The 27,357-nt window shown below is 32.3% G+C and overlaps 1 protein-coding gene across 1 annotated transcript in view; it reads left to right on the forward strand.

Annotated features, from left to right (window-relative positions):
- Window positions 1–24,688, forward strand: part of LOC115888670 (P protein) — a gene marked incomplete in the record, with an annotated part of 39,262 nt that extends 14,574 nt beyond the window's left edge. Inside the window, 7 exon segments of the mRNA XM_030908451.1 lie at window positions 10,768–10,903; window positions 12,816–13,003; window positions 17,513–17,606; window positions 19,375–19,517; window positions 19,892–20,150; window positions 24,156–24,249; window positions 24,422–24,688. Of these exon segments, the coding sequence (XP_030764311.1) occupies window positions 10,768–10,903; window positions 12,816–13,003; window positions 17,513–17,606; window positions 19,375–19,517; window positions 19,892–20,150; window positions 24,156–24,249; window positions 24,422–24,506 (999 nt within the window).
- Window positions 24,689–27,357: the final 2,669 nt, after the last annotated feature.

Below are 27,357 nucleotides of genomic sequence, written 5' to 3' on the forward strand. Positions count from 1 at the left end.
ATTCGATAGAAAATGACACTCTGAATAGAATGACATATCATATGTCAACTTTTGACATTTTCGCATATGGTTTAATTGTAATTGTAACACGCGGTTCATAACGACAATTTGACTCGAAATACCAAGTATGTGGTATCAATATATTCATAAAAAAATGCTTTTTCCAAATATGCTAATGAGCCACCCTTGTTCCATTTGAAAAAAATTGACGTATGTATGATTAAAAATACGATTTGTACATCTTTTAACCGGCCTAGACAAGACACGAAACCCATCAGACGATCAAAACTATTTTTCCAAGGCTCCTTGATTAAAACTTAGTGTTTTTAACAACACCATGGTACCCTGGATTGAAATTTAAAAGTTGACATATGATATGTCATTCTATTCAGAGTGTCATTTTTTATCGAATAAAGTAGCAATATACCGAGGGTGCCTTTAAAAATCGAAAGATATAATCATTTCGGTAAAACAGGAAGAGACCAAAAACAATTGAATACGTCAATAAATTCTAATTTATATCATATACCTACTAACATACAAATCTGTTTTTATCTGAAAAAATAAAAAAATTATAGGGGTGAGCCACTTTCGAGACGATCCGGTATATTAAAAAATATTGTTTGATAATGTAATATCATTTTAAAATTCTTGTATGTTATTTTAGATTCTGAAGATAATTTTAGAATAAACCGGAATATATTTTTAATAAAAACATTATTAATTATTAACAGGGTTATAATTATGATTTTGTTACAATGCAAGTAAGTAAATAATGTAAGAGAAAAAATTCAGATTTTACATTTTACTAAAATATTATCTAAATAATCGCCTTTCTACAACAACGTCACTGACTCCTAATGGGTAAATTGAGAGTTGCCTACCGGTCGAAAGTCGTTTCAAGTCTTAAATGGATTATTTAAGTCAAATTTCTTGTAAATTTGGCACTGGCGAACCACATTTTATAGTTCTTGAACAGAAAAAGTCAATAAAATAAACACTTAAGGACTACAAGCTAAGAAAATGCGTTAATACAGCCGGGGAGATAGCGGCAACAAAGCTTTACCGCACACGTGCGACACGTACTACAAGGTAATAAATGAATGAATAGGCTCCCTCGTCTCTAATCGGTGTTGTCATATTGTAAAGAACTTATCCTTTTTAAACAGTATCCGACTTATAATTTAGTAGTATAAGGACTATTTAATACATCTATGGAATATTAAAACCTACTTTATTAGACTGTAGTATTAATATCTCAATATATGTGTATAACAAGAAAAAAATATTGATAATATTAAAGACGTGACAACATAGGCTGGATGAGGAAGGCTCGGTCGACTGTACCCAGAAGTAAACATGTGTACAAAAAAGCTTCTTTGACCGCGTTGAGATGTAAATAGTGTAGTCTATATTTTATTTTAAGTCTATGGTGTAGACTGTTGTAGAATGTAGAATGTTTTGCATTATTATGGGGCTTAATCACCGCGACCTTACAGATCTATTGTGTTCCCCTTACTTGAGTTATAGCGGGCTATAACTTATCATACAGTCTCAATGATTTGACAAAATCGAGTATCTGAGACGGCTCCACAGAGGCTAGCTCTAACTTTTCGACATCAGCCGTACTAAAGTTTATGGCACGGACGATTGCCGTCTCGGCGCACTCAGTGATAAGGTATTTTGGTGTTTCCTATTTTCCTCACAGAATCTGCATTCGCCGTTGTTTCTCAGCTTCAATCTACTGACGTGTCCGTTGAGGAGACAGTGTCCTGTTAGAAACCCCGTGACAATCCGTAGATTTTTCTTACTTAAATCAAGGAAAATCTTTGATTTTTCGGTTGTAAGTTCTGAGGAACTTTTTCAAGTATCTTAGACCGCTGGAGGATTCCCACTCCACGTTACGGATGGAGTCCTCCAGGTTCTTCAGTTCCGCTTGAACTTGGTTTCCGCTTAGAAAGCAGAACGGTTCTGGTCCAGTTAGTGGAGTGTTCGCTCATGTTCTAGATAGAGGGTTTGCTTTTCATTGCATTCTATCCCTTGGTGAGCGGGCACCCAAAGTAGGGAGACTTTATTTTCTTTGGTGTAGACCGTTTAATGCCTATTAAAAGTTGTATCCCGATATTTTCTCGATTTCGATCTCCTTGATAAGATAAAGGAAATTTTATTAATCACAATTAATAAATGTCCCTATTGGACTTGAATTAAAAAATTAATAAAATTTTGTTTTCCCATACAGGAGACCGAAATCCACAACATTAACAAAAGAAAAAAAGTCAATAGAGCACATGTATTTTTTAGAAAAGTATTCCATTTATAACCCAGCACATCTCATTGAGCACGTCCCTTGTCCATACATTTATAGCATTAAAATATAGCTAAAATAGTAGCACTGATCGAGAAAAAATTAAGATTTTAACTCCCTGTAGCTACGAAACAAAGCGGAATAGGATCTATGTTGATATGAAAAATAAATCTTATTTTTACGTCAGAATCTCCCACGAGAGATGGCACCGGCTTTTTAAACACCCTATATAAGATATTTATGAAGAAATATCCATTTTAAATATTCAAAAACATTAGAATTTGTTAAGAATTTTTTATGTCATGCTCAGCTGGTAATTACCAAACAGATTTTTGTTAAATATCAATAAAGATACCGTATGATCGAAAAAAAAACGGCGAGCCAATGACGATCAATGACATTTCCCATATAAATTTACATATAAAATGACAGCGATCTTCATTTCATAGCCATCGTTGACGCCGTTTTTCTCGATCATACGGTATAACCAAATATGGACAAAAAATAAAATGTTCTGTACTAAAATTCATTTATTTTAGATTATATAAAATATAGATATAATTCTCTTAAGGTGGTATATTATGGAGTATTAACACTTAATAAAAATTATTTTCCAACAAATAAAAAGTTATTATACTCTAGTTAAGAGAACATGCATTTAAACCTGTTGTATTATCTATTTTTTCAAAACCAATTATTTTATTTAACTGCCTTATAAATTGTTTTCAAATTTTGTGTAGTATTGTTTTTGTTAAAAGTAATCATACTAACATAAAGAAAATTTTTCTTTTATTGTTACATCTTGATGTATATTGTGTAGTCTCTTTGGCATGCTGGGACATATCAACATAATTTTGCTATTTCTGATCCTATAGCTTTATTATTAATTTTAAATTTTGGGTGCATTCTTATGTAATTCTTTAATGATTTATTTCTCTATTTCATTATTGTCCTAATAGCCTTTTGTTTTTGTGATAATGTTTTTACCGCACCTTCACTTGAGACATGATTTGTACCATGTTTAATACTTGCAGAAATTTGGTGTTTAAGGTACATATATTTTATACAGGGTGGCCCATCGAAAACGTTCCGCAAGGCATAACGGCTAGGGTATTTTATTTTAGAAAATCGAAAAACACACAGGGACAACTTTTTCCCCAAACATGATTGCAAAATCTTCAACCCTCTAAGCAGGGGTGTCATCCCCAATTTTTTCAAATGGGAAGGGGGGTCAAGTGGCGCCGCAATGAAAAAGCTTTTATTCTCTATATTTTCCCGCTTCGTTTTTGAAAATTGGTAGAGTCATAGAAAAAAATATGAGGATTCAAATTTGAAAAGTTTATTTAAACCTTTATCAGAGTAAATAATAAGAATAAATTCGTTCGACCAATTTGCTGTTTTTTCTTATTATTTCTAGATGTTTACGCATGTTTTCACTTGCCACAAGGTTGAACGATCAGGTGCGGTAGTTGCTAGCTAGCTGTTCTGTGACTTGTGCGTTGAAGTTCTTCTCAATATCGTTAAACTTTTTAACAATTATGATTTACTCACTTGCAGAAAAAGTGGAAATAATCGAACTTTGTTTTAAAAATAATGAATGTGGCAATCGGGTTGCGCAGGTATTCAATGAACGCCATCCTGACAAACACCTTTATGGCAAAATTGTTCGCGAGTTAGTAGCAAAATTTCGTGAAACTGGTTCCGTTATGAATAAAAAGAGGCAGAGGAAAAATCCTGTAGTAAATGAAGCTATGGAGGTATCCGTATTGGGCCAAGTTGCCATGGATAGTACGCTGAGTACAAGAAAATTAGCTAATGAGACCGGCGTGAATCGTACAAATTTCCAAAGGATATTAAAAAACACAAGTTCCACCCGTACATAATTCAATTAGTACAAGAACTCAACGAAGATAATTTTGATCGTCGCTTGCAATTTTGTGGAACTATGAGTGAACGAGTGGCGAATGATAATAATTTCCTATTTAATGTGTGTTTTTCGGATGAGTGTACTTTCTTTTTGAATGATGTAGTTAATCGGCAAAACTGTCGGTACTGGGCTGAGGACAACCCCAGGGTTTTTCACGAGGTGCACACACAAAACCCTCAGAAATTGAACGTGTGGGCTGGTATTTTTGGAAATTCTATTGTGGGTCAGTTTAACGATATTGAGAAGAACTTCAACGCACAAGTCACAGAACAGCTATCTAGCAACTATCGCACCTGATCGTTCAACCTTGTGGCAAGTGAAAAAATGCGTAAACATCAAGAAATAATAAGAAAAAACAGCAAATTGGTCGAAGGAATTTATCCTTATCATTTATTCTGATAAATGTTTAAATAAACTTTTCAAATTTCAATCCTTCATATTTTCTCAATGACTCGACCGATTGTCAAAAATGAGGCGGGGAAATATAGAGAATAGAAAGCTCTTTTCATTGCGGCGCCACTTGACCCCCCTTCCCGTTTGAAAAAAGTTGGGGGATGACACCCCCGCTCAGAGGGTTGAAGATTTTGCAATCATTTTTGGGACAAAAGTTGTCCCCCTCACAAACAGAATTGACGTATTTTTGGATTTTTTGAAAAAAGATATACCCTAGCCGTTTTGCCTTGCGAAACGTTTTCGATGGGCCACCCTGTATACCATCTGGTACCTTGGACTTATCTCTCCAAAGGGTATTTCGCCACTGAGCTGTAAGAAAATCTACAAAACAAAATAGTTATTTTTTGTAAACACTTCTGCGTTAAACCCAAACGGAAACTACTTGTCAGAAGTTATGTTTACAGTTATACAAATTTGACTAACAAAAAAAATGCTTAACGTTTCGGAAAGTTTATCTCTTTACGTGGTCGCGCGTCGGAAGCAAAAAAAATACAAAAATAAGGAAAAAACTATTTAAAATATTTAAATTCAACTATTCGAGAATACTTTAGTTTTTTTAAAACAGATACGTCTACAAGAAACCGTTGATGGAGTGGTGGACTAAGGCTGTCGGGAGCCCGGGGCGGCGAAGCTAAATGTGGCCCCCGGTCTGTTCAGATAATGATATACTTCTAATGCATATTTTGTAAAGATGGAATTTTACAAAACGTATTGTATGACCAAATTGAAGTATTTATACAGGGTGTCCCAGGCTGAGCTTGCATTAGAAGTTTCTAGAGAACTACCAAAGAAGTACAATATCTGGATCGGAGATTTTTTCGGCATATCATTGTTTCACAACGAGATCTATCGATTAAAAACATTTTCAATATGGCGGCACTTCCGGAAGTACCGGAGTTGACAGAACTTTCTTATTTTAAACGGGTGCCCTCATATTTTAAACGGTTTTGCCTTATTAAGTAATTGTTATCAGGTAGTAATTGTTAATTTTGAACTTTAACTTGATATAATGTCATTTTACAGAACGTCAACGGCATTTTAACGGTTTCTTGTAGACGTATCCAAAGGACGTATCTGTTTAAAAAAAAACTAAAGTGTTCTCAAATAGTTGAATTTAAATATTTTAAAAAGTTTTTTCCTTTATTCTTTGTATTTTTTTTGCTTCCGACGACGGAAAGAGATAAACTTTCCGAAACGTTAAGCATTTTTTTCTTTGTTAAGCAAATTTGTATAACTGTAAACATAACTTCTAACAAGTAGTTTCCGTTTGGGTTTAACGCAGAAGTGTTTGCAAAAAATAACTATTTTATTTTGTAGATTTTCTTGCAGTTTAGGGGCGAAATACCCAAATAGGATTTTTTGGAGAGATGAATCCGCCACATAGGTATAGACATTTTTTATAATGGACTTAATATCTTATTAAACCATACTAATAAACAAACTTTGTACATCTGTCAACAAATCCAAATCCCAACAAAGCTGAAACAAATAATATAGGCATATCCAAACCATGTGCGATGATACGAATCCAAAACCTGCAGGTTTTTTCCCAGGTTTCTTTGTGCACAAAGAGATGCATATATACGAAAGTAAAATCTTTTGAAAAAAAAACTACTTTTATAGTGCAGAACCATAAATATTTTAATAAACAAAGTAACAATATTGCTTGAAGCTTAAAAGCTTATTCTAGCTCAAGCCAAAACAATTTTAGCTCAAGCCTATTCAATTTTAAAATATAATGTTAATGTAACGGCGGCGATTCATCTATTTTTTTTTTACTTTACTAGATTTGTGAAATGTTGAGAAACGGTGCCACTTATTATTGGAACGAAGAGATGAAAGTTCCATACCTGGTCGATGGTGATCAGTGGGTCGGTTTCGATGACGAGAAATCAATCAGACACAAAATGAAATGGATTAAAGAAAACGGATATGGTGGTGCTATGGTATGGACAATTGACATGGACGATTTTACTGGTACGGTATGTGGAGGAGATGTAAAATATCCACTAATAGGTGCTATGAGGTAAAATTGCGTTCTTGATTCAGGCATATTTAGTACCTTTGATCTCTTTTATTTATTTAGAGAAGAATTACGTGGTATAACTAGAGGTAAAGATGCCAAAGATGTAGATTGGGCTGCCATTGCCGGACCTAGTGAAGATGAGGAAGAGGAAGAAGAAGAGGAGAAACCAAAACCTATTAAAATATCTGCTTCAGAAGTACTTAAACGAGCTAGAAAACCGTCAACTAAAAAATCGAATAAGGTCATCAACAAAAAAGGTACTTTTTATCAAATAAGTTATTTTATACAGTCATAAAATATTTCTGTATAGTTCGCAAACCCCAAGTCTTTTGCTACATAACCAGTTGGTCTCAAAAGCGTCCAGGAGCAGGAAAATTCTTACCAGAAGATATTAATCCAGCTTTGTGTACTCACATTATCTATGCTTTTGCTACTTTGGAGGAACACAAGCTTACAGAAGCCAGCGACAAAGATCCAGAAATGTATGATAGAGTTATAGCATTAAGAGAAAAGAATCCGGACTTGAAAGTAAATCAATTTTAGTCAATAATTTTCTGAAATATAATTTATGATATTTTTAGGTTCTTCTAGCTATCGGAGGCTGGGCGTTTGGTTCTACACCGTTTAAGGAATTAACTGGAAACGTATTCAGAATGAATCAGTTTGTCTACGATGCTATAGATTTTCTTAGAGAGTATAAATTTAATGGATTGGATGTAGACTGGGAATATCCTAGAGGTAAATATAATGCAATAAAATAGCAAAATATATCTACAATCTTTGACAATCAATTTTGGACAAAAACAAATAAAGCCAGTCTGATGAGCCTATATTTTTTTTAATTATTTTCCAATTTTGACGAATTTGAGTTTTTGGCGGAGTGCGCGTCTTAAGGAATATTATTCTTTAGACTATTTTTGTTCTTTTGACATATATCCTCTAATTGATAAAACGCGATAAAGAGCGTTTTTCATTTTTCTTTTGTTCTTGGCGGTGTCTTATAACGAACGTATAAAGATGTCCAATTTTTGTTGAAATCATATTGTCGTTCCATCATTAGTGAAGATAAGAAGATGTGTTTTTTTTAACTTGTCCTACTTTTTTGTAAAACGGAATATACTGTAAACAAAATTTTCAGAGCCCTATAGTTTCTGAGCTAAAAGGTATTTTTTAAAATTTTACATTTGGGGACACCGTTTAGGTGGTCGTAAAGTAGGTCTTCTGCCATGGGGTACGTAGGTCTTCTGCCATGCTGGTTCCTTTCTCTTCTTCTCTGCCTTATCCATCTGACAACGTCGTTTGTTTGGCACTTTTCTCTTATGTCTACATTTCTCTGTCTGTCCCTCAGTGTGTATCCAGTTATCATTCTTAAGGTCTTCATTTCAGTAGTTCGTAGGATTCTCTTTGTTACTGATGTTTCAGCTCTGGTTTCCGCACCATATGTCACCACTGGTCGTATGCAGGTTTTGTATATTCTTGACTTACATTCTGTACTCATATGTTTGTTTTGTATATTCTTGACTTACATTCTGTACTCATATGTTTGTTTTTCCATATGTGATATTTAAGATGTCTTGATATTGCGGCAGCTTTATTGGCTTGTTTCCTTACTTCTTCTTCCAGGATCTTGGCATCTGTTTAAATAAAGTTGTTTAGTGTTTTCGTGGTTGAGGGATTCTATATTGAATTTTTCAGTTTTTATCGATGGTCTTTTTTTGGATAGTGACGCACCTATTCGTATCTTTCCTAGCACAAGTTTGTGATCTGTTCCAATGTTAGCTGAGGATAAGACTCCTATGTCTATTATTTGTTGAGGTAAGAAACTTCGATTGGTGATGATATAATCGATTATTGATTTATTGTTTCTATTGTCATAGAAGGTGTATTTGTGTTGTTCTTTATGGGGAAAATATATGTTGTTGACTGACTAATTAATTACGAAAAAAGTATTACAATGTTAGCAAAAGGTATAAAACTAGTATCGACGTATAGCACATATCAAATACATATAATATCAGAAAATTAATTATCGAATTCAATAAAAAACGCTAAAAAGGTGGAGTGGATGGAGATTTCCCTATGAAAACGTAACTCCTATATAAACCTCCTGCATAACTCCTATGAATACGTAACTCCTAGTTAAAACTAACCTCTCTGCTGCAGCTCATATGTTGTATGAATAGTTGCTTATATAGTTGTATGAATATGGGCGTTACATGTCCTTGTATTCTTTAATCATTGGGGAAGAATTGGGCCATAACCTCAAAAGTTATGTCAAATTATATGCCACTCAAAATGACATTTGAAAAGTAATTTTCAGATTTATTATGTGTCATCTGATTGACGATTTGAAATTGGGGCGCCGAGCATGCCGACCAATGGTGGCGATATCACCTGTGACGTAGCGACCAACCTGCGCAATATCATACCTTCTTTTCTTTGTATCATAGTTTACAAGAGACATACCGATACTGGACATATCAGAATTCCAAATCAACAAAGGGACATATCATAATTATGGACCTGATAACATTAAATAGAATGGTACAAAAGAGTAGTAGTAAATGCTGTGGTCCTTTCCTGACTGATAAAGAGCTGGCTAGTAAAAGAGATCCCCTGCCGAAAAACCGTCAAACTAAGCGATGGTATGATCCGAAACAGACTCCTTCAGGTGAGACTGGGGGAGAGAAAAAGAAAAAAGATAAAACTTAATAACGGATTGTCACAAAGTTTCGTGTTAGCTCCATTGCTATTTAATTTATATATCGCTAATATGCCGGCTACTTCAGCTAGAAAATTCGGATATGCGGACGATTGGGCGATAGCTACAAGTCTATCGATATAATATAAGATACGATATAGACACCTCGAGGAGACGGAGGCAGTTCTTTCGGAGGATCTGTGTTCCCTGGGAAACTACTTCCGCAGGTGGAGGCTACAACCGAACGCGGTAAAGACGGAAGTTAGTTGTTTCCATCTTAATAATAAATTATCAAACCAAGAACTTAAAATAAGGTTTGAAGGTAACTGGCTTTTCCACAACAACACCCCAAAATATTTAGGCATAATGCTAGATAGGACCATCTCCTTCAAGAAGCACCGCACCCAAACTGCAGCTAAGCTCAACACGCGGAATAATATCATCCATAAATTATGCGGCACCACGTGTTTTCGCGGCTTCCACGAGTACCTTACGCTCCTCGGCGCTTGGTTTGGTTTATTCTACTGCTGAGCCCCGGTTGTGGATATATAGGTCTCACACAGGAAAGGAGGACGCCCAATTAAATAAAACAATTGCGTATCATATATACTAATATATAATAAACTCAACTCCCGTCCAATGGCTTCCTATTCTAAGTCATATTCATCCAGCACATGTATGCAGACAGAATGCACTCAGTGGCGCATTAAGACATATTTTAAGAAAAATTTGGGCCCCATTTCTGACTCGGCGCGGACTTTATGTGGAGCCCCGTACAACCTCACATTTAAAGTTTTGGCCCTGGCGAGAGCGGGTGATGATGTAAACTTGACTGTCATTGGAGACGAAAAACTAATAAATAGTAATTCATTTTTCACTACTAATGGGCTACAATTTATATGTATTTATCAACTTCTAAAAAATAAAAGAATAATTATTATCATTTCACTATTTAATTTACAAAGGAACTATTCACCCCCATCTACGCAGAAAATTTAACTTAAATATGTTATCTGTGGTTTAATCCACTTTCCAAGAAAAATACACTCACTATGGAACTTTACTTACTTCAGCTATCACCGCCTATGTGTTCCCAATCGATTAAAAAACAGAGTATGTGAATAAGTTGATTAGTTTAGGAGTTATTGCGTAGGTAAGGTAAAAAAACATGGTTATACATTTTTGACATTTTCAGGGATTAACAAATTTCTGACCCCCCCCCCCAAAAAAAAAAGAAGGTCGTAATTAGTAATTTCACATGCACAAAGCCCTAACCGATAGCCATCGCACTCTAGATTGAAATTTAAAACACGATTTTTTTAAAGTGAAAATATATTAAACAGTATTATTTCTAGGGCGTCAATTTTGGTACTTTTATTATGCACATGGGTGTTGGGATATTCTTATCTTTAGCTGCAACGTACGGTTTACTCAGATTCCTGTATCGAGACCTTTCATCGTTCAAGAATTCAGAACCCATTGAAGTTCAAGGTATGGATTAAAAGTTTTTTAAAATATTCCAAATTTGTCAGTATTAAAATAAAATTGTCAGTATTAAAATGACAATTTTAATGGTCTCTGATTTGTTGTTACTGATTCACCACTACTGTTAAACTAACCATTTTTCTGTATGTAACCAATTTCTCGTTCGAAGACTACAGGGTTGTTCACCACATAGGATTATTGTAGCTAAACGATTAAATTTTTACAAATTGTAAGTTTTGGGTTCGTTGAAGGACTATTAGAGCTACAATTTAAAAATAATTTTAAAAAATACAGTGTTCCAAATAAGTAAAAAATATTATAGTTTTATTTTTTTAAATGGAACACCCTCTATATTATTTTATTTTTAGATTCTACGATTGAAATAAAGGTAAATTTGATTAAGGTTTATCATACTTAAACTTTACCGTTTTTGAAATATTTTCAATTTTATGAAATTACAGTAAAAATTTTAAGGCTTCATTTCTCCAAGGTTATCAAAGTTTTTAATACTAAATATTTACTGCAGACTAATTATTGATCAGATGTTGGGTTGCAATAAAAAGAATAAAATTAACTTATACTGAGTGTCTAAAAATTTATTTTAAATAATTACTAGCTTTAAACGGCAATAACTTGTTTAAGTTAAATGGAATACCCTATATATTTTACGTTAATCAGATGCACAATTTAATTGTCTATCAAACTGTATTATACCATTTTTTACCTATCTCTTCAAATTTTCGTAGAAAATGCATATTCTTATAATATTTAGACCTCATTTATCACTGGAATATTAACATCTTAGGTTTTTTTGAACACACACAAAATGTACAGGCGGTAAAAATAATAATATTGCAAGCCCATTTGTTAGCAAAAAGAAAACTATTTAAATCTTTGTAAAAGCGTATACCAATTAAATATACCACCATTATTTCCGCCCAAAAACTAGTTAATTACCTACATATTGTTTTAATTAATAAATTATTCTAAATAAATGTGGATTTGACTCAGAAACCAATATAATAATAAGTTATGAATATGACACATCTCTGTTGTTATAAATAAGCATTCGTCAAGAAATACAATAAAATTTATAAGGTGTTACTTTTTACCACAGTGTCTAATACACATACAAAATTCAGTTTTTTAGTATTTGGAGCCATTATCAACGTAAACAGTCAATTACTGTAGTTTGAATACTAGGATCATATTAATTGGTCCTCATTAACACTAAACTATATCGATAATATTAGTATCTGTACTATTTGAAAATTTGTTACATCTGTAAAAATAATCTAAAATGTCAATATTCCATGGGTATAGTGATAAATTAGGTCTAAACTATAAGAAAATGCATTTTCTATGAAAACTTGCCGAGATAGGTAAAAAACGGTATAATACAATTTGATAGACAATTAAATTGTGAATATGAATCATGTAAAATATACAAAGTGTTCTATTTAAATTAAACAAGTTATTGCCGTTTAAAGCTAGTAATTATTTAACATAGATTTTTGGACACTCTGTATAAGGAAGTATAATTTTTATTATTGCAGCACAATATCTGATCAATAAATAATCTGCAGTAAATATGTAGTATTAAAAACTTTGATACCTTTGGAGAAATGAATAAGCCTTAAATTTTTTACTGCAATTTCACAAAATTGAAAATATTTCACAAACGTTAAGGTTTAACTGTGATAAACCTTAATCAAATTTACCTTTATTTCAATCGTAGAATCTAAAAATATACAGGGTGTTTCATTTAAAAAAATACAACTATTATATTTTTTACTTATTTGGGACACTCTAAAATTATTTCTTAATCTTCTTTTAATCGTTTAGCTACAATATTCCGTGTCGTATGTGGTGAACAACCCTGTATACGTACCTACATATAAACATCATTCCTTTTTAGATTTAAAGAGAGGCATTGCAGTGTTGCAGAGAACAGCCGCGTCTGTGAGCAGCTACAGCAAAGACGAGGAAGCTGTAAAAGAAAATTTAATTAAGAAAACAGTAAAATTACGAGGTAAATTGAAAGTGACCAAAAATGGAAACAGTCCCAGAAACGACAAGCAATTACTAGGTGTTATGGATAATCATGTAAGATACTAATTACATTAAAACAAATATTTTCATTGAACAATTTGCTTACGGTTTACTTAGTTTTGAGAAAGAGAATTATCATAACATCAATATTTATAACGACTAACAACTTGGAGATTGGTATATTCATATACAGTTTGCTAAAAAATGAAGGAAATAGGGCTAAAAATAAAAAAAAACGTTTTAAACTTGAGCAAAAATTTTTCCGTTGTTGTAGTTTCTTTCTAATATATAGTGTTCTTAATTTATTTTTTTTTATTATTCAACCAAAGTATCTTTAACCATATTCTAGATATTATTTGCAATTTATAGCGACTGAAATCAAAATTATTTGTCTTAAAATATACCGGGTGGTCCGAACTGTATTCCAGGAATTTCGGTAGCATATTCTGCAGATAAAAATAAGTAAAAAAGTTCGTATAAATGTAGTTCCTAAAATGCTTACTTTCGGAGATACCGGGTGTAGAAGTTTCATTTTTATTTCGATTTTTTTCAAATAATTAATGAAGTAACATCAATATTTGGATGAAAATTAGTGTCTGGGAGTTTTTTGACATGAGAAATTTGATTTTGATGTCAATATGACTCCTACTTATAGAGGGCGCCACCTACATATTTTCTAACTTGTTTGAAGAATAATAACTTTTCGTCGGTACCTGTATAAAACTACTGAGTAAAAAAATATACATTTGCTACATTTTCTACGTAAAAAAGGTCTCTTGGTAAAAATCGCTACAAGTAATGGTTCTGGAGATGTTTGGAATCGAAGTTATCAATACCTGTCATCATTGACATAAATTAAACATATGTTCACTAAATAGTTATTAAACTGAAATCATAAATTTTAAATGTTTTTGTGTCAAAAGTTCAACAGAAACTGTCTTATCATCATTTTTTTGTAGTAAAATTTATGATTAATATAAAAAAATAAAAATTTCACAAATTTATTATTTCTGTTAAATTCAAGGTGTTTATTTTTGGTCAATTTTGACATGTATTGACTATTTCCATTCTAAATATTGTAACAGGGGGAAATTTTGAGGGTCGGTTTGATGAAGTAAAAGGCGATAGTTTAAGTTCCTCGTGTATTTCTCTCTCTCTCTCTTTTGTAACTCTTTGCTATAATGGCTAGAAAATTATATAAATGATTTGCTGATCTTAAATATTATGGATAAATCTTACCTAGGACCAAGTTAATTCATACAAAATATAATAACTAATAAGATGTATGGTGAAATTTTAAACCACAGGCTGCCGCCGTTATTTGCAAAAGTTAAGAATAAATGTAGAAATAAATTTACTTAAATCGAAGATCTTTTTTATCCGCATACCAGATTTATTTAATAAAATAAGCGGCGACATCTACAAGACGGGTGTTTGAACGCATTGGATGTTAATAAGGTTTACTACATTTACACTAAAATATTCCCATGTAGTTCAGCAATTTAACAACAAATAATCAATAACCTAATATATTTTGTTTCATCTGCCTCCCTGTGAACTGAGAGATCGAAGAACACACGAGGTTCACATAATTTATAAATTTAATAAATAGTATCAATATATGTGCTATAACTATAGCCTCCACACAATTTATGGCGGGTGTATGTATGGAGTTGCAGCACGTTCAATTATACCCAGATTTTCCATTTCCGTGACAGTTTTATTGACGGCTTCTCGATAAACTACGGGTATCGGATATGATTTAATAAAAAATGGATCGGTATTATGAAGTTTAATTTGATGATTATAATTTTTTACACGACCCGGTATATTTGAAAAAATCGATTCATATTCGCTAATCAATTCTTTAAACATATGTTTCTCATTAAAACTTAAATTTGTATTTTTTGTGACATTCTGTATATCAGTTGACTGCACAACTGCATTTGCTGTAACAAAACTCTCGTATTTTGATAAACTGCGCAAATTTAACGATTCTCTACCATTATATTCGTGAGAATAAATTTTTTCTGATAAAGCAATTTCTTCATCGCCTACCGAACAAAATATTTTATTTATATTTATATTTAAATCGATACGTACTTTGTATTTTCGTAAAAAATCAATTCCTAAAATAATTGAATAAACAAGATCGGGTATGACAAAAAATTCCTGGTAAAAAATATTATTTTCACACGAAAAACAAATTAAAGTTTGTAATTGTATTTTTCTTTGATTTTATTTAAACGCCCCTATAACTCTTATACCAGAACACGAAAAAGATGGAATGTCACTTTTAATTTTATCAGAAAAAGAGTTCCAAACGTCTTCAGAGACTGCGGAGATTTCACTTCCAGTGTCAATTAAAGCGGGAAAAGAATAACCATACAATTGCGTTTCGATAATCGGCGATCTATAATTAACAATTTCGTGCTTAAAGCTACACTCATCTTTAAGTAATTCATCTCTAACGTTATTATTAAAACTAAAAGCCCCTTTAAAAACGTTTTCCACAGCCGGGCTCTTCTGTGGAGAGCAATCTAATTTTCGAATTTTCCTCACATTCAACATTATCCACAGTTTGCAAACTAGATAAGTTTTGTCTGATTTTGTCCGACATCTGTTGTGATTGTGATCCATGTCTAGAATTATTTTGTTTATAAAAATAATTTTTTCCCGGTCTTGTTGAATGTGAAAAAGAATCCGTTGTACTAGCACTAAAATAATATTCGGCCTGTCTAAGACGTTGAAGGGCATCTTGAAATGTAACTGCGCCGATTAAAGTACAAAATACTTGATTAGCGGAAAATGTCGCAATAATTTTGAATTAATTGCGGGGGCAGATAGGCAGGTTCTAAATGTTTAGCCAAAACTACATAGGAATTAAAATATTCTGTAAAATGTAGCGCTGCCATTTATAGGGTAATATCCGAATCTAATTTCAGTCTAATCTTAAGTTGTTGAGATTGACTCCAATATTGAAACTAAAATTGATTTTAAAATCTTGAAAAAATTAGTGAAAGTTGATAAGAAAAGCGTTCATCCATATTTTGCGTTTCCTCTAAAGAATAAATTAGTTATACTATCTACTAAAAACTGATCTACAGAAACATTTTGTGACTTATACATGGTTTCTATTTGATTTAAAAATTCTACAGGGTGTATATCCCCTTTATCATTAAAAATAGGAACGTCAGCGTTTGGTTTAAAAGTACAAATATTTAGAGAACGTTGAGAACGGTTACTCATATGAATTTTTACCAAGAGATATTTTTTACGTAAAAAGTCACGGAAATGTATATTTTTTCACTCAGTAGTTTTATACAGGTACCGACAAAAAGTTATTACTCTTTAAAAGAGTTAAAACACATGTAGGTGGCGCCACCTACAAATAGGAGATATTTTGACATCAAAATCCAAATTTTTCATGTTAAAAAAACTTCCGGGCACCAATTTTAATCCAAATATTGACGTTACTTTCAGAAGTTATTAAGGAAAAATCATAGTAATAAAATGAAACTTCTACACCCTGTATCTCCGAAACTAAGCATTTTAGATCATACATTTATATGAACTTTTTTACTTATTTTTATCTGCAGAATATGCTGCCGAAGTTTCCGGTATACAGTTCGAACCACCCTGTATATAGCAGGAAAACATGTATAGCTAGACAGCAACTGATACATCTACAGGTTGGTTTAGATCTAACCAAGATTCGTAGAATTATCATTATTCATTATATTAGGTAGATTTTGTTAGGCCACAGAACTAACAGAATACAAAAAAAGCTGCGAATTTATGGTACCCACCGTACTAAGTTATCACCCCGCTGCAAAATAATGAATATACATGAATTCCCACAAGGGGCTTAACCTGTGTTACCTACTGTCTGAACAGTTCTCTTACCTGGTGCTATGGTAACATATATTTCAGTTGCTTAAACAAATCTTGTAGAATTATTATTTTGTTATTTGTGTAGGTTTCAGTAGGTATTGACGAAATTGTTAGTTCACCTACAAACCCATGATATGATGAACTAATTTGGATGTTTTCTAATGTTTCGACTAAAGCATGTTTTTATAATTTGCCAATAACGTCGATACTTTTGTGTTATGCATTTTTTTTTCAAGTAAAGGACCACTGTAAAAAACAATTTTTGTAGATTTTTTGAAGTGACAAAAACTCGGATTTTTCAAGACATCATCATCATCATTTTCGGCTTATACAAGCCATTTCAATTATGGTGCTTAGCCTCTCTCACATATTTAGACATTCTATTGCCTTCCCTGCTAATATCATGGCCCCAATTTCAAGTTCGGTCTTCTTCTAGGTCTCTAAATTCCTCCATGGGTATCATGCTGTAATTTCTGTGGTCCATCTGTTGTCCGTCCTTTTTGCCAGATATCCAGTCCATCGCCACTTGAGGGAATTTCATTCTGTGGATGACACCTGTTACCTGGGTCTTTTGTCTTATCACTTTCTAAATTTTTCAAATAAAATTATCATATTTAGCAAATCAAAAAATATTAAATGCATCTTATATTAATTTTGTTTTTCTTTTAGACCGAGATTAGAAATAAAGTTCTACTAATCAAGTCAGGTGTAACCCTTTGTATTGTTATAGGAGTGCTGTTCCTTCATTCGATACCGTCGTTTAGTAAGTATCTGTAATTTTATAAAACATTAAAAGTAACGAATGCCGTAGCTGAAAGCGGAGTTGCGTTAATCGAAGAAAATATGAAAAGCAACTACAGTATTTGTTACAAGTAGTTCCAGAACATCGGCAACGTTATCCAAACCGTTTAAAAAAAATATTTTTTTTTTATTTAAACAAAACCAATCGTCAGTTAATGTATTCTTAATGTAAGTATTTCAAATGACGGAAGAAAATTTTTTGTCTTTAGAATAAACAAAAACAAGATAAACTATGATTTCGAAGCCAGTTGGTGCTAAAAATGATCTCAAAGAGTTTCACTGGTCTCATTATTGCAAAAAATTATTAACAATTATGTTCTAAGAAATTAAATTTAAGATAAACATGATTTTTTGGGAAATTTGTTCCAATAAAACCATCAACTTTGCTGTAATGCATCAAAAACCTTAAAATTTGCGATGAATTGAATTTTGGTCTCAAATAACTCTTAAACTATTAGGTTTTTCGAAAAATCATAAGAAACCTTATTGTAGAACGTTGAATTCTCTACAAAAATAAGTAAAAGGATCTTTTTTGATACACGACTGGCTAGCAATAAAATTCATAAGGCGCAGAACAAACTTTTTCCATAGTATTCTTATGGAACATTGAAAAATGTGATGTGGGCAGTCTTTAATATTAATATTATGGGTCTTTAATATTATTATTATGGGGCTCAGAACGATTACTAACCAAAGTACTGTATTTTTTCTAAAACACAGGGTAGCAACTCAAATACAAGACCAAATCAACTAAATACCTCTAAATAAATGTAGCATTAATATTACTTAAATATAATGCTTGTATATCAAGAAATACTACGTTATTTATGAGGCAATATCGTAAATGAATTTGAAATAACCCTTATTTAGTGCTAGATTAGAGGTATATTATTGTTAGTACCACTTATGATTTATTGCTGTTTTATTGTCTATACAGTACTGTATAATTAAAGCAGCTGTGTTGTGTTCTATGAAGCATTTCTAATAGACTATAAAATATTTGAGAATTAATTGATTTAATGCATGATACCAATGCCAAACCAAATAAACTTTAAGGGTGGCTGCAACGAAAAAAAAAATATTTTAGAAAACAAAAATAAATTAATTATAAAAATATATAAACGGTTATTGTTTACATCAACAAAATTCACCTCCTTAATATCACTTAAGAGGCATAAAGGGCTTGTACTACCGCTTTCCTGTTCTAAATAATCTAATAAGGTTGCCACGAGTATTTTGCAACGGCTATTAAGCTAAGTTGTAAACTTCGCACTAAAAGAGGTTCTAAAAAGAACAATGTTCAACTGCAAGGTATGCTAGTAAAAAGCTTTAAGCTTAAAGTATCAAAACACAATGCATTTAAACCAAAAAGTCGTAATACAAAACTAAAGTGTCAAAACGAATGACAGTATCAAAAAAAAAAATAAACAAATGTGGTAACTTGACATTTTTTTACAGCAGAGCTACCACCTGAATCCCCAGCGGGAAATTCAAATCGCAGCTACTCAGCCTGACGCCGAATATTCAATGATTGGCAACAATGAATTTAATAATTCGCGCCCTCTATTACGTAACTGAAAGTTTAATTAGTATCGCCTGTATGTCTTTATATGCTAATCTTTTACTAAACTATACTGAGTGGCAAAAAAAATGAGAACACCTATATATATTTATAAGATTTTAATAACTCGTTGTATTCATATAATGGCAGGTTTTTTCCAACATTTTAGATACCCTTGGTATGGGTTGGACATCATTTCTAGGAGCTTTACTTTTACTTCTACTTTATGGAGACGAGAATATCGAAGGAATATTTGCTCGAGTTGAGTGGTGTACTCTTCTATTTTTTGCATCGCTGTTCATTTTAATGGAGGTAAGAATACTAGTGCATATAAACTAGGACTTCTGGTTTCTCGACCTTTTTTATTTCTCGAGGCACAAACATTCTCGAGTTTCTCGTTTGTGCGTTGTACATTTTTTTAAGTTATAGTTTCCCAGTCGACTCAAATAACTGAAATTAATATTTGACTTAAATAACTGACAGTCCCCAACTAACATACACTCACTAAAATTGTTATTACTTATTATATATTGAACATAAATTACATGATAATTTTAAGGTGTTTTTTTATTTCTCGGGCCTGTCAGTGTATTATAAAACTATTAGGTTTAGAAAATATTATCCTTTTTTTATATTTTTATTTAAATTAAATTGTACACTTTTCAATTTCCTATTGCAAATTTTAGGCCTTGTCTGAACTGGGCCTCATCGACTACATCGGAAGACAAACCCAAACTGTGATCATGGCGGTGAATCCCGAGGCTCGACTCACCGTAGCCATCATCCTGATGTTGTGGGTATCTGCTGTCGTGTCGGCTTTTGTCGACAATCTACCATTAACGACCATGATGGTAAAAGTGGCTACAGACCTGGCTAATAAGCACGAACTTAGGCTGCCTTTACAGCCGCTTATTTGGGCTTTGTCGTTTGGTGCATGTTTAGGAGGTAAGCATATCAGTAATACTTCAAAGTGTGTGGCTCCACAATGAGACGTACAACAGCGTAGCGTAGCGTTGCCAGAAATCCTAATCGAGGAAATTTCCCTTTAACGGAGCCCTAAAAACCTTCATACTTCTTCAGCTTTATAAAAAATTGCAGGTCTTCTGAAAAATCACAAAATTTCGTGTATTTTACCTATTTTAAAATTAGGAGAAAATTTATAAAAACTTTATTTCTGGTAATTTTCGGACACCGACGTATACAGTATGTCCCCGGATGATCTTTACAAGAGGAAAAACTTTTTTATTATTGACATTTTGAGAAAAATGCATTCTTAAAAAAAAATTTGCTTGTTTTAAAATGGTGGAAAAACATGAAAATATGGTTCAATTTTTTCAAGTCTTAAAAATCCAAACCTAAAGAAGGAAGAGGAAGAGGAAGAGGAAGAGGAAGAGGAAGAGGAAGAGGAAGAGGAAGAGGAAGAGGAAGAGGAAGAGGAAGAGGAAGAGGAAGAGGAAGAGGAAGAGGAAGAGGAAGAGAGAGGAAGAGGAAGAGGAAGAGGAAGAGGAAGAGGAAGAGGAAGAGGAAGAGGAAGAGGAAGAGGAAGAGGAAGAGGAAGAGGAAGAGGAAGAGGAAGAGGAAGAGGAAGAGGAAGAGGAAGAGGAAGAGGAAGAGGAAGAGGAAGAGGAAGAGGAAGAGGAAGAGGAAGAGGAAGAGGAAGAGGAAGAGGAAGAGGAAGAGGAAGAGGAAGAGGAAGAGGAAGAGGAAGAGGAAGAGGAATATAAATGATTCCGTAACCTTGAACTAATTAAATTTTGTGCTTCTTTAACATTTCAAAACACACAAAGTTTTTTCTCTTGTAAAGATAATCCGGGGACATACTGTATAAACTCTTTATTTAAAAATAACACGATCAAAAATTCTGTTATAGATACTCAACAGTAGTATTATAAAGTATGCTTCAAAAAATTCTGAAAAAAAAACTGCTTGAACCGAGAATAATTAATCGTGCATATATAAGAAGTATTGAAAAATGTACCTATTCATTTTTTTTTAAGCATAACACATAAATCTGAAGAATTGCAGACTTTTTGATAGCGATATTGCTTTTTTCCATAGCAACTGTTAAAATTGCCTTATATCTATCAAAAATAGTAGATAAAATAGTACTTTAACCGCAAGGGTGGATTAAATAATACTTTAACAGCGAGGATAGGTTAAAAACTTTATTTCTTCTCGCACGTTTTTTAATTGCTTCCATTTTTGAAAATATTTGTATTCCTTTTCATAAGTTATTTGGGATTTAAATGTAAGTAGTTTGGATATGGCGTTTGTCGCCACAGCCTGAATATCTGTTGATAATTTACTTATTTCGTTTTGAGCCATTTCTGGCTCCAATTCAATCAGCAATCGACACGAAACATAATTAAAAAATATCAAAAAATATACTCAAAACTGACAACTAAAGAGGCAGCTTTATTTATTTGTCAAATTACATAGAAACCAAGGCCAACCCAGAACAATATTTTTTCTACTCGTAATAAATTCCTTGAAATAATAATTTCTGAATATTTTTTAAAACGTAACTCGCTATGGAAAAGAAATTGTTTTATACACGACGATAAAATTGCATTATCGTCTTCCGAAATTAATTCACTCGCGATTAAATCGCTCATGAATTAATCATTTCGGTCAACGATAAAATACAATTTTATCTCGCTTGTATAAAAAATAACTATTAAACTGAGGCATCCTTAATTAAACACGATTTAAGTGACAAAATGGATATAGGAAAAACAATAAATATTCCTACTACACATTTTAACAATTTTTATTGTGCAAAACTTCCCTCCATCTACAATCTACGAGCTCACTAATTATTTATTAATAATTATATTTTATGAACCCTTATCTTTTCAAAAGTTTCGGAAAAAAATGAAAACAATAATTTTTAATAGATAGAAATAAACATTATTTATATTCTAAACTTAGCTAGTATACAATTAATATTCAAAGAAGCATTTTAGCGTAATTTATAACAAGAACTTTCTTGTAATGATTGCTAAGCAGTGTAGATAAATTAACTGAGATGTCAGAGGTACATAAAGATGTCTTAGATAATGATGCATTATTAAAATAACTAATCCACTTAGGATTTTAAACGTTTTTAGCGAGTGAATACTTTATGTGATTTACATTGTAGTGCTGAAGTTTCTGAAGTACGTTTAGATGGTGTTTATTGAGGTTGTGTCCCATTTAACGTGTGTTTTATAAAGGTTTCTGGTTTATGAGTAGAGATACAAAGATGCAGTTTTTACGTCACTTTTCTACTTCTATATAAAAAAAATAAAGATGCTAGATAGAGATTTGTCCTAGCTTTCTTAGTTCTTACTTACTTAGGGTACAAACATAGTTGAGGCAGGTTTCTGCTTACCGGCAACCAGCGCTGCACGGTGGGGTATTAGCATGAAAAAGGTGATCGAATTTCGAAAAAGCAAATGTGTTTAAGATTTCCCAAAAAAAGATAAATGAAAAGTTAAATCCTGTCTGCCATGAATGGCGTTGCTATGGGTGTGTTTAGTTGCATTCATTTGTTTCAACGAAACGTCAAAGTTGTTACTTCTCACAGATAAGAGGTAAATGGCTAAATTTTATGTTTAAAATTATAAATTGTTGTTATTCTTGTGCCCTTTTTACGTTTATATTATTGTTTTGATTGAAAATGGCTCAGCAAGCTGCAGGTATGTATTCTACAAAAACGTATTATTTATTTTGATATTCTCTATACTAACGATTTTTTTCCAACTAAAAGTTAGGCGTTCAGAAAATTTGATTAAATTTGTGACATTTTTATTATACTTAGAGATTTAGTTGCGCATTTCGAAGAATTCAGCATATTGTCTATATACGTTTTACTTAGTAAACATTGGGCTTTCATACAGTAAAATAAAATACTGCGACTTTTTGCGACTTTGCTGATAAAATGAGAAAAACATTCTTGGTTTCCTCTAATTTACCAATCAGTGATATACTAATGCGAGGTGTAAACCGCGATGGCATTGTTGTGTACAAAGCGATCGCATTAGTGCCATTAGCAGTATAGCACAATTTTGGCATTAGTAGCGACTTTAGTGGTACGGGCATTGCTTGCGGATCAGTCGCAGCATTAGTAGTATTAGTTGCGATATTACTACTGGCATTAGTGGCATTGACCGTGGAAACACTGGAACAGTGATTTTTCTTTCTTCTTTTTTAGAATCGACGAATTATCCTTTATTTTGTTCATATTATTTCCTCTTTAATTAGCAATAATTTATATAAGGTCTACATAAAAAAAATTTCGATCAACTATCTGTGTCAAATACCCCAGTGTGCGTCACTGTGTATAACAGTTTGTCGAATGTCGAACGTCGAAAACAGGTCCACACACTAATGTCGATCGACTGTTCTTTGATGTTTACCGACGGACGATGGAAAACAAATCGACATGTCGATCGACACCGTCGATTGCCACGTACACACCAAATCGACAGCGTCGATAGACAGGGTCGATCGACAGTGAGGACGCAGCTTAACGGTTTTGCAACTAGAACGCCAGTTCTTAGTTCATGAAATACAGGGAGGACTTCAAAATTCTTTAAAATTTTGCACTTTTCGAATCCCTTCGTATCTTGGTTATCATAGAACTTATCAAAAAGGTGAAATTGTATCTATTCTAGAATATTGTTAAGTAAAACAAATAATAATAAAATTAAACTTTATCTGCGTCACCCAGATATAGAAAAGAAATCCTAAACATTCCTACATTTATCACGATCTTATATAGCAAATAAAGTAGTTTATTAAACTATAAATTCAGCCTAGTTATAACGTTAAAATCTAATGTAGCTATAAAGCGGCTTTCACCATTATCTGCAATAGTTTATTGTTTCTAAGATCCCTTTTACCATGCTGCTACTTTACAATTGAATTTAATATTTTTGCTAGTAATGTTTTGTATATATTTTTTAGGAAATGGTTCATTAATCGGATCTTCTTCAAATATTATTTGTGCTGGAGTCGCGGAACAGCACGGATACAAGTTTTCGTTCTTGGGATTTTTAAGGTAAGTCAGGTAATTTAACTTAACCCAAAACACTGAGATTTTGGCGAAGAACAAGCCAGACGTACTTTTGCTTCCACTATGTGTTCTGTATGTAACCATAAAAAAGATAAAATTTTCTTAAAAACGAAACAAACCCATCCAACAATTTTTAAATCGTCAAATCTTTTTTTAGAGTTGGACTTCCAGTGACCTTCTGCAGCATAACAGTGGTTAATATCTATTTAGTAATATGTCATGTATTGTTTTCCTGGCATTAGAGCCTCTTGTTATATATATTTGTTATTATTTATATATTTTGTTTTATATTATGTAATATAATATTTTTATTGTATACCCTACACCCTATGTCATATCAGGAATATTTAATTTTACAACATATAGGGGCATTAAGTATACCTAAGCCTATTTAGTTTTAGATTTTGCAAAAATATTTAATAACAAACGCAAAATTATTTATATTTTAATTTATAATTATTGTTACTTTTATAATAAACTGTTTATAAAAAATATATTATTGGTATTGTTGCAGAAAAGACAGTTGAGACAAATGTTTTAAAATTTCCTTAACTCCTTAACAGCACTTAAGGGACATAAAGGGCCATTACTACCGCGTTCCAGTTCAAAATATTCTAATAAGGTTGCGATGAGTTTTTTGCAGCAGTTAAGAAAGTTACAATACCAGTAAGTAAGTAAGAATCCGAGAAAATATCATTTTTGAAGAATGTGTTAATTTTTGACAAGTTTTATGTCAATTTTTGGTAACTGACGAGAGACCGACCTCGCCAAAATTGTCATAGGTTGCCATTCCCCAGCCATCTTTGATGCCGTATTTTTTCGATTATACGGTATTTTTCTCTCTTCATTCTCTTCTTTTTGACATTCTTTGTTTTAACAATACAAGAAACCTTGAAGCTTCAATATATCTACGTCATAAAAATATCTAAAATTATATTGGTCTAAGATAAAATTGTCTAATTAAGAAAAGAGAAAATTATGCTAAAATAAATAACGTTGTTAAATATACTGGTGGAAAGCCCAAGTGCTGGCTTGCGAAAAAATCACAATCCGTTTTATTAGGTAGATAATTAAACAAGTTGCGAAAGGACATGTAGAAAGAACTAAGTACGAAGAGTACCATAAGAACAGAGTAATAAAAGTTGAAGCAGAGGCGTGTACATTGTAGATACCATGGATTTTAATAGAAAATTCACACGCCAAGTGATATAGTCTATTTCAGTAGATATGAATAAGGATTTCTCATTATTTAGTAGGTATTAAGCTCGCAATTAGTGGAATTAATTAGTGGTTTCAATTAGCGTAGAAGTTTGTTGCTTTAATTTCAATGGAAGCATTCGGAACGTCCAAATTAGTGGTAGACATTTTCAATTAAGCTTCATTCAGAACCTCGTAATTAGTGGAATAAATTAGTGGTTTCAATTACACTTCTTTATACTTTTTAGTTTACGATCATTGTCACAATGTGTAAAAAACAGAATTAAAATTGATAAAATATCCTAGCAACAGCTTGCGGTAGTCTGTTGTATCCATAGAGAAAGCAAAAATATTTAGCTTATAAAACAATAAAGTTTTGATTTCTAACCAAAAATTTTTTTGACGGGTGATAGTCAAAGGCCAAAATGACATTCCTCGCAAATTTTGAAGTATAATTAGTGGAAAAGTCAAAAGTTGGTTAACTTTTTCCACTAATTGAAAATTACTACCACTAATTATGACGTTCTGAATCCTTACATTAAAATTAGGTGAACAAACTTCTACCACAGATAACATATGAAGACTACAGGGGAAAAACGATCTAAGTCACATTTCCTTACTTTTGAGATAAATGATTTTGAAACTTTAAAGACTAAAGGAAAAGAAATAATAAAATGTAGCGAATCGTAAGAAGTTTTTATCAATAGTTATATGTATAGACATTAACTGATTAACAGACAAAACAAATAAAAATAATTTGTAGCAGATTTGTTAGATAAAATAAAACTCGTATTCGCTTGGTTCAATGGAAAAGTGATCCAGGTCCATATGGAATAATTCTGTATGTGGTTACTCCAAGGATTACTCGTGCTGGAATAAAGAGAAAAATATGTTTTTACTAGCGTGTACCAGCGACTTCGTTCGCGTCGAATTAATCATTTCTAATGGTGATGATAAAGCAAAGCAAGAATTTCCATTAACATACAAACTGGATAAAATGTTCTCACATTCATGTCAGCATGAGAAAAAACAATATGGCGATATTATTATATAACTTGGTAATATTTGAGGGGTAGTTTCATCTCGTTGGAATTTGACTTTCGAAAAAGCCGTTTGCCAAAAATAAGCTTTTTATGTCTAGCAGTTTAAGCAGAATCGTGGTTAAGAAATTACCCAACTTTTGGAACACCCTGTATGATTTTTTTAAAAATTTTAAAATATGTAGAAAAACTAAATAAATAATGCTTGTCCAAGCGTTTTCCCGAAAGACTAACCGTTTTTTAAATAACAAATATTGTAATATTTGAGGGGCGTTTTGAAGGCTCTTGGAATTTGAGATTCGAGAAACCCCTCCTTATTGAACCTCTACACCCCACAGTCAATCTGTTTTCCAAAAATCAGCTTTTTACGTCAAGCGCTTTAAGCAGGATCGTGATTAATCAATGACCAGATTTTTCGAAACACCCTGTATACATTTTTAAAAAATCTTAAAATATGTAAAAAAACAAAATAAAATATACGTGTTTAAGCGTTAAAAAATATTGTAACATTTGAGGGGTGGTTTCACCCTCTTGGAACTGGAATTTCGAAAAATGCCTTCTTATCGAACCTCTACACCCTAGAATCAACCTGTATGCCAAAATTGAGCTTCTTACGTTGAGTGGTTTGAGCAGAATCGTGATTAATCAGTATGTCAGTCACTTAAGGATTTTATATATTAGTATAGATTTTCATTTTTATTATTAATATTGTTATTATATTTTCTTAATATTTTTTTATTTATGTCCCATTTTTATTATTTTTTTATTAATATTATTAGCATTAGATTATTTTTTACCTAGGAATGGCGGTTTGTTTCTGATAAAATGAAACTACACTACTAGACAGTTCCCTTAT

This window comes from Sitophilus oryzae, unplaced genomic scaffold (genome assembly GCF_002938485.1).
Source record: "Sitophilus oryzae breed Bouriz unplaced genomic scaffold, Soryzae_2.0 scaffold_806_pilon_pilon, whole genome shotgun sequence".
In the NCBI taxonomy this organism is placed as follows: domain Eukaryota; kingdom Metazoa; phylum Arthropoda; class Insecta; order Coleoptera; family Curculionidae; genus Sitophilus; species Sitophilus oryzae.